Source organism: Urocitellus parryii, chromosome 12, assembly GCF_045843805.1.
Source record: "Urocitellus parryii isolate mUroPar1 chromosome 12, mUroPar1.hap1, whole genome shotgun sequence".
NCBI lineage: Eukaryota > Metazoa > Chordata > Mammalia > Rodentia > Sciuridae > Urocitellus > Urocitellus parryii.
The window spans coordinates 54,725,127-54,738,965 of NC_135542.1; the positions used below are offsets into that span (position 1 = coordinate 54,725,127).

Consider the following 13,839-nt stretch of genomic DNA (forward strand, 5'->3'; position numbering starts at 1 on the left):
AATATAGAAAATTTATCTCCTATTCTAAAATTAGCTTTACCAAACATGTTTAGGCAGAGTCTGGGAACCATTAAATGTTCTCTTTCAGTTTCATATATGCCGTTTTAATAGGCTTGTCTAGTCTACATTTAATTTATTTAGGATCATATATTATAAAATCACATAAACAAACAAACAAAAAAACCTATAGATTCCCATGGGGTCATGCTAAAGTGAACTATCCACTAAAAGTTTTAAGACTTCTTCTCTTTATGAATGAATAGTTTATACTCCTTTGTCTTGATCTATCTCAGAGTTTAGAAAATGAGGCAATTCAATGGAAGAAAAGTGAAGAAGAGTCTAATAATTTGTTACATGGGACTCTGCCAAATACTATGCCAGGAACTTAGGTACCTTATGTTATTGAAAAATCACAACTGCATGCTACAACATAGTATCATTGTTAAAGAAAATGCAATTGGAGAAAATTGAATAACTTGCCTGTTGCACATAGATACTATAGGATGGAAATAATTTTGAAACCAGGTGTGTCTGGTTCCAGAATCAAAGACACAGGAAAGATTTAATTTTAAATAGTATGCTTAACTTTTAAATTTTTACTTTGTGTGTATTACACATAACAGGTACATAGTACATAGTATAAAGTGAATTTCTTGGTAATCCCTACCTTGTAGTCACTCCGTTTCCTTCTCCAAAGCAGTTGTTTACCAGTTGTTTTCAGAGATATTCCACACATATATAAGCAGATTCTTTTGCTACAGCCAACTTTGTTTTTTTTTTTAAACAAAAATGAACGAAACAAAATATATACATTGGTATTCACCTTTTATTTATTTTAATATTTAGTAAAATATCTTGGAGATTATTCTATGTCAATACATCTCTAATTGACTTGTCTTTAAATGGCTGCTTAAAGTTTCTTTGGGATACACAGTGTTTTAACTTGTCCTCATTATAAGACTTTTATTACACTGTCACCAACATAGTGCTGTGAAATCCATGGTCTTTATCCAAGTTACACTTTATATCCAAGTTATACTTGGATAGAAAAGGTATTTCAATGTGGATTTATACTGATTTATTTTATTATAAGTGAGGTTGGACATTTTTCTTTGGGAATCTTCGTCTTTATTCTGTTGGATTATACAAGTTCTGAGTAAAAAAAATATATTTTTGTCTCTGGCATGTTGCAAATACTCTTTTTCTACCTGTTGTCCATTTTCTTTGTTTAGGGTAGTCATTTTTATTATTGCAAACTTTTCCTCCTTCAAGATAAGAGAAAAATTCTTCATTTCCTATTTAAGCATTTCATTCTTAACTTTCCCATTTGCCTACTTAGTTTTCCCACATGAGTTATAAAGTCCTTAGAGTATCTTACACATTGTGGGTTCTTAACTATTTGTAGACTTGATAGGATTTCATGAAAATGGAAACTATTAATGAGAACAGATGTTGGATTAGAGAAAAAAGGATTTTAGAACCTCTAAACCAAGCAAACACAAATTAAATGAAGAAAGACATAAGTGTAGGCAGCAAACAAAATTTGCATGATGCAAATGAGAGTTAAGGAGTGAAAAAAAGTTGAAGAAAAGGAAAACTGGGTGCATTTTAGTGGTTGGCTGTATCCTGATTAAGGCTGTGTGAGATTTAGGCCATTGATAATTTGTGATTTTATCCTGCTTCAAACTCTAAGAGACCTTGCCTACTGACAATTTGATTTTAGGGAGTACTTAAGATTGCTATTCTTAATTGTTTTTCAAGTACATGTTTGTTTGCCAAATGCCTAGAATATAATTATTTGGTCTAGTTAGTTAATTTACAAATGGAAATAATATTACGTCTGTAGTGCCAGGCTGGAGAATAGGTAAATAAGTGAAGAAATTTGAAAAATAATAAGAAATTTAAAAGTCCTTTTCCTTAGGAATCAAAGTAACAGATTTACATAATAAGCAAGGAAAGAAATCATTGTATTTAGGTTCTAGGTCAAATTATAAGGAATTTTTGATAAATTACTATTTAGATTTTGTTAAGATTTATAAAATTAGATTTTAAGAAAAAAAGGTCCTGTAGACAAAGAGGTAGACCTGGCTTCCTTAATGATTTTGTGAACCTTGCAGCTTTAACTAGAGTTCAGCTTCTGAGGGTGTTGAATAAGGCAACAGCATAGATGGTTGGGGAAGCTCAGATTTTGCATGTGAATGTTTTGGGGATTTTTCTTTGTCAGAACTACTAGCAACAAAGCAGCCCATGTGTGACAAGTTCTCCAAGATCTATGCTAAATTAAGAACAAGAGCCCTGGGCAACCCCCAAACCTATTCTCCTGAGCAAGCACCCTGTTAAGGGAGGAGCAGGCAACTCAGCCTGAAAAAACTGTTGGTTGGGATTCTGAGGGGGGAGAGGGTAGCACAGTGCAGCAAATGTTTCTTGGGAGGAAGAAGCCTGATTCATTGTCATCCGCTTGACCATATAGCTTGTATTCCCTTTGTACCTATTCCTTTCTGTGGCTTTCAACTTCAGCCATTTTGACCTTTTCCTGGCCAAATATCCTCTTGGGCCCAAACAGTCATTGTATCATAGTCTTCTAGAACACAGACTTGCTTCCTGCTGTGTAATTGCTAACATTAACATTAGATATTTTTCTGTAGCTTAACCTTCCTTAGCCTACTTCCACTTTGGTGGTGGGTTTTAGGTGGTATCCTAGTGCCTTTTATTTAAGTTTAAATTTTTCATCTTTCTTCCTGGAATCTGTTTGGCCTCTCCAATGACCTGACATTTCTGTTAAAAGTTTGATGTTAATTGTCTCTTGTAGAAAAAATTAATAAAGTGTCTATGTGTGTGATTTAAAAAAAAAAAAAGAAAGAAAAAAATGTCCTATAGAGGGCCTAGGGTTGTAGCTCAGTGGTAGAGTGCTTGCCTAGCATGTGTGAGGCACTGGGTTCTATTCCCAGCACCATGTATAAATAAAATATAATAAAGGTTCATCAAAACTAAAAATATATTTTTAAAAAATTGTCCTGTTGCTAATGGAGTGCAAATAGATTGTTGTTTCCAGCTAACTTTATGGCCACTTAATAATAACTCGTGAAATCAAATATTAAACTTAAAAGTGTCATTAAAATCCATTTTCTTGGTGATTTTATACCAAGAAATGAGTGTGCTTTTTGTGCCCATTCAACTCTTGGCTTCTTGGTTTCTCTGGATCATTAATTAATCACACTTGAGTGGCAGAACAGTTGAAGGCTTTTAGAAAGCATAAAAATAAGAGTAAATATATAGAGATAATGATTTAAAAACTGAATAAGTCGTGTACTAAACTAAACATTTTACTGATCTGACCTCATGAGTTCAAATTAAAGTAAATTCTGGGATTCTAAAGCTGAATATAATGTTGAGATCTAGGAATATCATAGATTGTAATGTATCTAGATGGTTCTGAATGAAACCAGAGAAAAGTCTGCAGAAGGAGCTTGGCCATTCTGATGAATGAGTGCTTTTTATTCACTCTCACTTTTTAGGATGTGCAAAGACTTATGAGTGGAACAGGAGTTCCTGTGGTGGTCTGCTTTCACAGAGTAATCAAAACTGTGTAGGAGGCAGTTCATTAAATTCACCATCCCAAAATATAAACTATCTGCCAGAATGTTAAATTTTTTTTTTTGTCAAAATTACTTTAAAAAATGACTAGAATTTATTTTAAGTGCCTTTGGTAATTTTATATGCATTTTTCTTTGAAAAGATGATGAATAAGAACAACTCAGTTAAAATCTGTTGTATATCTGATCAACACATTGTAGAAACATGAATACAATGCATAGTGCTATTAAACCTGACAGTGCTGCAGGGCAGGGGTTGTACGTGGGTAGGAAAGCAATGATTTAAGTGTTTATATTTTCAGTTTTATCTAAATTTCATGAATTCATTTACAAATGTTAGTAAAGTACACTCATGTATTACTTAATGATGAGAATATGTTCTGATAAATGTGTCATTAGCTGATTTTGTTGGTGTGTAAACGTGGCACAAAATTATGCAAACTAAGATGGCTACAAAGTCACTAGGCAATATGATTTATAAAACCCACCATTATATATGTGGTGTATTGTTGACCCAAACATTACTATATGAGACACAACTGTATAAATTTATGTTAAGATGTCATTGCTCATGTATATAGTTTTAAGAATAACTAAACTTACTAAAGTCATCTTGATTTTACTATTATAAACACAAAGGATGGATGTTTTTCTGTTTAAGATGTTTATAATGCCAAATTTTATCCCCTTTAAAAGAAAAATACTCCCTTTCCCACCTAGCTTCTTCCTATTTGAAATGGACTTTCACTAAAGTTGCAACAAAGCCATGACTGTCTTTGACTTCATCTAGTTTGGTGGACTCTCCTTTTAGTTTAACAAAATTTCCTGCTATTCCCCTGCCTCATAACTCAGAAGAATAAGATGAATATGTTTGTAAATTGGAAAAGACTTGCCAAAAGACTCAGTACCAGGAACACTTCACTGTTGCAAGTTTCATCACCTGGAGAAGATATATGTGCCTCCTCACCCAAAGTAACTCGGCCCTCCTGGAAGCACTTACTGCCAGTATACTAGAAGCTCCATCTGTGACTCTTCCAGTTGAAGATTCCTGGCTATTTATTCTATACTATAGTAAAAACTAAAGTTGTTACTTTCACAGCAAACTTTCTGTTGGCCTTCCCTTCTTTAGTGAATTGATGAATTATGACTTCTGTTGTATCTAAGTCAGAGTTTCATGGCCAGCCTTCTTCTCTGTGTTGTTCCATTTATTTTTAAACAACTAAAGACCAAAGATGTTGTTTGACTCATTTCAACAACAAACCTTTCTGGTGTGCACATACTATCACAGAGGATGAAGGTCCTAATACTGGCTGTCCTAGCCTCTTGTTAGCAGGGATGATTGTTTGAGCCAGTCTCATCAAAGGGACAGAGGGAGGCTTTTGGGAGGCTCTGGGAAAGATCTTCCTCCTCAATAAGAGAGAAGAGTTTGATGGGATTGTGCTGCTTGTTCTGCATTTATATTATTATGAGAGCTGTGATTCTTGGTGCTTCTATAACCTGTGGATCTGGAAGGGAGGGCCTCAGAAGGGTGGCAGGTAAAAAATGAGGTACTGAGTACTGAATCAACACTGGGGCCAGACTTTGTTGTATGTGAGGAATTTAAACCCAGATTATTTAAATCTAGACTTTTAGGTTGCTGTTCTGTTATTTATAGCCACAAGCATTCTGTGTCACTGCTTTCCCTTGTTTCACCAAATTGTGAAGAAAAATACTCATTGACTGGTTGACTCATGGAATGAATTTTATTAAATGCTTATCATGAATCAAGATTTTTATGAAAACTATCAAGTGAAGTATAGTAGACAGAGCTTATTAGATACATTCTAGTTCTGTTGCCTAGAAGATGTACACACATCTTTGCTTATATTTGGACACATAAACAGATCATTTCATCTTAGAATTTGTACTGGTAATTGAAAAATAAGTTTTTGTAATTGTTAAATTTTTTTTAGTATCATTTGCCAGAGTTGCTTGGCTGAGATGGGTTTTGATCTTTGAGAGTAGGGTTGTAGCAAGAAGATAGCATGAAAAGAAAGGTTAAATTCAATTAATTTAGTAACTTATGTGCCAGATGGTATACCAGGATTCTTTCTAGGATCACACTGAAAATTAAATAATTTAGGGAGATGGTGTTGAGATCTTAGTAACTGAATTGAAGCTTTTGCTTTGAATATGTTAGCTTTTGAACACAGTATAAGCCCTGAGCTACATAGAAATTGACATTTTCCTTGATGGGAGAAATAACTAGGCTTTAAGGTTATCCATTCAATCATTGCTGAAGTTAATACAATTGGCTACCTAAATTGACTATCCTGTTGATATGTGTTATTGTTAACATCCCAGTGAGATACACATTCCTCCAGACTGCAAGGCATCCCAAGAGTGAGCTAGGAGGCCTATAGGACTTTCATTGTCCTCAATTCTGCTGAAAATTAAGGAATTCTTTTCCTTGAAGTAGTAGTTACATTCTGAAATTTTCTAAAAGGTATGCTTTTGTAACAGGATAAATTTAGGAGAAAGCAGTAAAAGAATTTGGTATGAACTTTAGAGTTTTTATACTTGCTTTGTATTTAATGGAAATGCACAAATAAAATGAGTCTTATAAGTTCTGGAGTCAGAATTTTATTTTGGGTTCTGTTGGGCTAAATGGAACCAGGCATTGGCAAGCCTGGTTCCTTTCTATAGGCCCTGTGTAGGGTCTGTTTTCTTGCCTCTTCTAGCTTCCATAGCCCTTGGGATCCTTGGGTTTTTAGCCCCTTCCACCATTTTCAAAGACAACAAGAGTTGGTTGAGTCCTTGTCACACATTCTGTCACTCAAATATTGAGTCTTCTTTGGTCTCTCTCTTCCACTTTAAAAAATTTATTTATTTATTTATTTATTTATTTATTTATTCATTCATTCATTCATTTATGGTAGTGCTGGGAATTGAACCCAGGGTCTTACCTATACTAGTCAAGCACTCTACCACTCAGTACATACCTGGCCCTTTTTAAAATTTTTTATTTTTGAGAGAGGATCTCACCAAGTTGCCCAGGCTGGCCTCAAACTTGTGATCCTGTTGCCTCAGCTCCTGAGTATCTATGTTTACTGGTATGTACCACCATACACTGGCTCTCTTCCACTTTTAAGGACCCTTGTGATTACTTTGAGTCACTAGAATAATCTAGGATAATCTCCCTATCCTAAATTCAGTTGATTGACAACCTCAATTCCCTTTTGCCATGTAATCTAATATTCACAGTTCAAGGAATTAGGGTATGGACATCTTGAGGAGGTTTAGTTATTTCTGCCCAACACATGATATTTGCTACAGAGATGTCTCTGATCATAGGTTCTCTTGGTGTTGATAATCTTTCTTTGTGGAGTGGAGTGAAATTTGTAGTGTTTTTATCCATTTTTCTCCATTTTGTGGTTTTTAAAGTTTGAAATTATGTTTAGAATTAAGTTTGCTTTGAATAGTATTTAATTGCTTTATCATATTTTGCTTTCTATCTTGTATTTTCAGCATAGGCACATTTGAGACCTAATAATACAGGCATACTACAACAGAATTATTATAGGACAAGGTCATAAAGTTAATTGTTCACTTTCACTCAATGTTTTTAAGAGCCAGACCTTTATGGAAATTATTCATTTTAGAAGAAGTATATAGAGAGCATTACCTAATTTGTAATGTGAGTTAAGGGACAATACAGCTTCTCTAACTTTGTCTAAATAGCATATGATAACCTGATAGAAATTGCAGATTTGAGAACTTTACTCATTAATTAATTTCTGGGTTTGTTTGTATAACTGCTTTTGGTTACATATAAGTACACACTCAGTAAATGAAGTGTTTTCTCATGATCTTTGTGATATAATATTTTCACATAAAATTTGCATCTGTTCATAGTACTTTTAATTCTCATTTAATACAGGTAGTATTTCTTTGATCACACCCCTATCTATTCAGAATTGAAAATACTGTTGAAGGGAATAACTATCTCTTCCACAGGACTTTTTGCCTCCTGTGTCATATTCATAATCCCACAATAGATAATAGCCCATACCATACATTATGAATATGTAAACAGTGGTGATAAATTAGCACCTATCTTTGAGATTCAGTGTTTAGAGCACTAGGAGAGTAGTGATGTTTTTGTGATTCCCTTAACTGTTTTGGGGGGCGGGGAGTGAATAGACTTACTTTATATTGAGAAAGAATGAATAATGTAATACACATTCAAGTAAATAGATCTTTGTAGCCAACTTTAAAGTCTGGTAAAAGGGAATAAGTCAAATAAATTTTGGTTCTAAAATTATGGACTAGGTTTGGACAATGGAAAATGCTCAGGGATTACTCACATCTGCTGTGGGAATGCAGTGCTGATACTATAAATGGGATTTCAGAAAGATGGTGGCCATAGAGCTATGCCAGTATCCACAGATTCTCTTTATAAATTTGCCAGGTGCCCAGCCCTTGCCTGGAGAAAAATTCAGCATAAAGACAGTATGTCCTACAGTGGAAAAAGTATGAAAAAGACAAGTTATATAGCCGAATTCCAGATTTTATAACTTGCATTGTCATTAATTAGCTCATAAAAGTATAAAATAAACATCATAAATTTTGAGGATCTCAACAGGTCAAAAAATATGAGTTATCTGTTGCTTTAAACATGCATAAAATATGCACTCGTGTCAGTAAAAGGAGAGGGAAAAAACTTACAAGTTGTTCCTGTGACTTTTATGGAAAAAAAGGAGAGAAAAAATTTAAGCTAAAGGAAGTAAAAAAAGATTCAAAAACATCAGTAATATGTAAATGAACATGAGATAGCACAGGCTCCATGGGGAAGAATCTCACTCTTCAGAGGAGAGATTCAAGAGGTTGAATTTAGCCATGTTATGTCTATTCTGGAATTCCAGGACCCTACAGAATACGAGAAAAGTGTTACAGCAAAACCTCATGGATACTGCTACCATTCTCTTTCCCTAAGGGGGACTTTTTCTTACATGAAAGGGAGAACTGCATTCCACCTGTCAACTCAGCATAGGACAGCCTTCATAAATATGAAAACAGAACCAAATTAGTAGACATTTGAGATGAATAAAAGGTTTTAAAGAGAATGAGTTTTGTACTAAAATAAAATGAAAAAGTCTAATCTCTGAGTAATAAATGATTTTCTAAGAATAATTTAAATTATGTGTAATTAATATCCTTAGAGGAATCTAGGTATATATTGCATAGAGACTGTTTAGTATATAGTCTATAATTATTTAAAACTTTAGCTGTGGGGCCAGACAGCCTGTGTTTGAAACCTGGTTTTACCACTAACTAGTTGTTTGGGTCTCAATGTGCCTCAGTTTCCTCAACCAAAATAGGGATAATAATTTACCTAATTTACAAACTAATTTTGAAAATTAACTAATACATAGAATAGCACCAGGCACACAGTAAACATTACTTTTATTATAATCATGTGAACTCATAAAAATTGGCTAATATGAAAAAGAAATAATTGTAAATCTTGAGAATAAGAAATATGATTGTTGAAATGAACTCAATTCCCTGTGGTCCTAGGTGAAATTTCTGACAGAAAGAACATTGGGTTGACCTAGGTAGTTATTGTGTGTGGCCCAAGTTTTCCATGTGGGCTATTACCCAGACTATAGATAAGTCACCTTGAGCCTGGCATCTCCCATAGTAGTTCCAGTCTCCATGGCATGGGAGAGCTAGGTGGTCATCTGAAATAAGGCTGATCTAGGGCTGCCTTTTCATCAGCAAGGCGCATTTGCCCTGGAGAAAGGCAGCATGACCACAGTATATGCTCCAGCCAACATGTTACTAGTCATTGCACAATTCCCCTTTTCTTTTAAATAAAGTGACTACCATTGAAAATAGCAATTGCATTTAGAGATTGAGTAATACAAGAAAGTAAATATTCAAGAGAATACAATAAATGACCTGGCAACAGTTCTTTGTTTACTGCTTTGTAAACCTTATAACACATTCTTTTATCTTTTGTAGATAGCTTGGTTATAATGTCTGTTTTGTTAGGATTCTTAAAATCTTGGATGAGTTAGTGATAAATATCAGGGAAATTTATTGCCTTGATATTTTAATAGCTAGTTTGGACTTGAAAAGAGATTTTTGAGAATTTTGCAAATTCCAAGATAACCTTTAAACCCTCTTAAAAATATATTCTGGTTTATCTTTTATTATGTAACCCAAAATTAGTGCTGAGTTTATGGCATATCAGTGTTGGTTATTATGATAGTAAATAATTTATACTAAAATTAAAAACTTGAAAGGTTATATGTAATAATATGTAGATATTGGTAATGAAACTGCGCAAATGTTCATTAAATTTATTCCAGGTTGGGCCATGCAGGCTGCTGCCTATATCTTTATTCATAGGAAGTGGAAGGATGACAAGAACCATTTTGAAGACATGATTGATTATTTTTGTGATATCCATGAACCACTTCAGCTCCTCATATTCCCAGAAGGGACTGATCTCACAGGTAAGACAGCCTGGGTTTGTATCACAGAATTTTAAAGCATCTAGTTAAAACTTCTTATTCCTTGGATGAAGTAACTGAATACCAACAAGGTTACTAGATCACCCCCAAGGTCACTCATTTAATCAATAGGACGTCAGGCCCTAGACACTATTTAATTTATAGGATCCAGGATTCCAGCTCATGGAATTTATTATAGGCAAGCCCAAGTGATTGTTGTTATTCACAACTGCTATCCTAGAACTTTACATTTTAGCCCCAGAATATATTTTAATATTTCAACGCTTTATCTTTATGTAAGCAAATTTTTAATCATATTTTTGGTGAAGTTTGTCCCGCCTTCTGTTCTATATATTCTCTTGTCTGCTTTCAAGGTATTTATTTATCCTTTAAACTCTTTTTGCTTTCAATGCCTTCCTTATCAGAAAAGAATCTGATAGTAACTAATTTCAATTGTTGTTGATTTAAGTTAACTTAATTACCTTTCTTTTGATATTTAAACCTTATTCCTCTTGTAGGCAGGAAAGACATTATCTCTTCCTTAAAAACAAAACAAAACAAAACAAACAAACAAAAAACAACCATCATTGAGTTATAGAGGGAAAACAGGAGGACATGTTTAGAACTTTCTATCTTCCCAGATATCAAAAATATTAAAAACAAAATATTGTATACTCTGGCCACGCACAATGGTGCACACCTATAATCCCAGTGGCTCAGAAGGCTAAAGCAAGAGAATCGCAAGTTCAGATCCAACTTCAGCAACTTAGTAAGACCCTAAGCAAATTATCAAGGCCCTAAGCAATTTAGCAAGACCCTGTCTCAAAATTAAATAAATAAATAGGCTGGAGATATAGCTCAGTGGTAAAGCACCCCTGGGTTCAATCCCCAGTACAACAAAACAAAACAAAACTTTACAGTCTATCATAGTTACTAACTTAGTGTTTTCTACAACACTTATTTAAACCCCAGGTCATTTTTACAGATGAAACCTTCTTTTGCAGTCCAGAATGTAAGATGGATAAAAATGGAACTATCCTGGTTGAACACTGGGAGGAATGATGCGAAGAGGGCATAGCTTCCATAGGAAGCAGTTCTAGAGAATCCTTGGACTTGAAAGAGCAGAATTTAACTTTAATACCTTAAAGGTATCTTTCAGGAAAGACACAGCAGCACATTTAAAGGATCCAGTAGATGAATGTGTGCCGCATGAGGGAAAACAGACAAAAGCAGAGTAGATGGAAGTCTAAAAAAATAACAAATAGTATGGAAAGGAAGAACATGTACTAAACAAAGAAGGGCAACCCTTAGAGCTTAAAAAAGAGAACAAGTCAAGTAAATATTAATTCAAAACATGGACATAATAATTTATGGAACAAATTACCCAAAAAGAGTTCATAATAAAAAATAAAATTTATAGAAATATTTAAGTAAGTGAGGATTGACTGAGCCACAACTGACGCTGATAAGGGAAACTAAGGTATTTTGGGGAAATAGTTACCAAAGATAGCAAGAAAGAGATCTTTGACTTATCTATTACAGATGGAGCTGAGCTAAATGAACCATGGAAATACTTATTACTAGGACAGTCTCTAAAATACATGCTTATTGTGTAACATCTGTTTGATTTTATGGTTAAAATTTTAAAATCAGGATCAAAGGGGATAATATGAAGGCTAATATTGGCTACCTGTTGCTTAAGCTTGAAAATAGATCCATTGTAGGTTTTAAGTTAATTGATTTCCAGTGCCAAACTACCTTTAGAAATTAAACTGGAAAGATAGCCAATTTAAATTTTATAAGACTTAGAATGTATGAAGCCTAACCTTGGATATTGAAATGTCAGTTTCGTTTGATGGAGTATAGAAAACAGTTGACCGAATTACATCCTGATTTATTTTTGTGAATGACAAAATGTACACTAAAGAACGTCAGTTTTGGAACTTTATAATAACAATAAAAATAATATAATGATAAATATAACACTAATGGGAAAAAGTTCATATGTTGCTGCTCCTCTGGTACATGTTCCATATATTAGTGTTAACATATTCCATACATTAGACCTTTAGAATCTATAAAATATATTCAAAATGTTTTTCATTTTATATTTTTTCTCAGGTTTCTTTTATAGGTGATGAACTTTACATCTAGTCGCAGGCGTTTGGAGTCCAGTGTGTTTCCTATTTCATATTTTTTAAAAGTTGTTTTGTTTTAGTTGTAGATGGACACAATATCTTTGTTTATTTTTATGTGGTGCTGAGGATTGATTGCTGTGCCTCATGCATGCAAGGCAAGAGCTTTTCCACTGAGCCACAACCCCAGCTCCTCCACTGCATATATTTTTATAAGTTAAAATGGCATTTACATCTTAAGGCCAAATTACAAAAGCCAGGCAGTTTGCCCTAATGAAATAAAAAGTGGGGTCTGGTGTTTTGTTTTGTTTTGTTGCAGAATTATATGAGTTAGAAAAAAATGATTTGAAAAGGGCTAAGAAAATATTTTCAATTTGGAAAATTGAAAAAAAGTGTTTTTGGTTACCAGTTAACTTTCAATTTGAATTTTTAATTATAAAGAGAACATTTTATAATTTTCTTTAAATTTTGAATTCAATTTGCTTGTACTTTTCCAAATTAGTGCATTTAAATATGACCTTGCATGCATTCTATCTCCATGTATTATTGTTTAGCTTTTTTTTAATACTATGTATTAGAAATACATAATATATGTTAGTTTTGGAAAGTTCAGAAACAGAAGGCTTCACAAAAATTCTTATAATTTCACAGCTCATACATAAGTAAAGACTATTCTAATTTGGTCCATTTCTTTTGGGTCATTGGTTACAGATACACACATACATAGGTGTCAATGTGTATATGTATATCCATACATATATAATCTTAAACAAAATTGGAAAACTAAGATCATACTTCATTCTTTTTCCCTTCATGTTATATTGTAATATTCACATCATTATATATTCTTTGAAAAGGTTGAGTAGTTTTATATTATATTGACATATTGGTATTCTCCAGAGAAATAGAAACAGTATACCAATAGGGAGAAAGAGATTAAGGTTTATTTTAAGGAAGTGGCTTTTGCATTGATGAAGGCTTGGCCCATCCTCAGGTTGGAGCTCCAGGGAAGAGTTTCAGATTGAATCCAAAGGCTGCCTGGAGGCAGAAGTCCTTCTTCCTTGTGGAGAAGGGGAGGGCACACTATCTTTTCCTGTTAAGGCTTTCAGTTAATTTAGATGAGGCCTTCCCACATGGTAGAAGATAGTCTGCTTTACTCAGTCTACAGATTTAGATATTAATATATCTTAAAAAAATCTGGAATAATGTTTGACCAAGTACCTGGGTACAGTGGCTTAGTCACGTTGACACATAAAATTAAATATCACAATTGGAATATTGTACTTTAGAGTTCCAGTTCCCTGATTTGGAAAGGAAAGCTTCCAGACTTTAACACAGTTACAATTTTATATACAATTTAACACCCTTGTATATAAAACATCTTCATTTAATAGATATATATGTTTCTGGATCTTTATGTACAAAACAGAGTTCCTTCTTTCATGAAGTTAATATGAGGGAAGAGATAAGTAAGTTACAAAAAGTAGGTCTGGTTGTCATAGGTGCTGTTCAGAAAAATAAGGCCAGACAAGGAGAGAACAACAGAAGAAGGCAGGATGCCATTGGATATAAGGTATTTAGGGCAGGCATCTCTACTCTTTCTTGTGTAGG

General features: G+C 33.7%; 1 protein-coding gene across 7 annotated transcripts in view; it reads left to right on the plus strand.

Annotated features, from left to right (window-relative positions):
• Window positions 1–13,839, plus strand: part of Lclat1 (lysocardiolipin acyltransferase 1) — a 195,961-nt gene that overhangs the window by 106,726 nt on the left and 75,396 nt on the right. For all 7 annotated transcript variants that reach the window (XR_013342297.1, XM_026408752.2, XM_026408834.2 and 4 more), the window contains one exon: window positions 9,950–10,096. Coding sequence is in view for 6 of the 7 variants with exons in the window: in XM_026408752.2 (XP_026264537.1) it covers window positions 9,950–10,096 (147 nt within the window). In the remaining variant the exon portion in view is untranslated. The remainder of the gene's footprint in view (window positions 1–9,949; window positions 10,097–13,839) is intronic.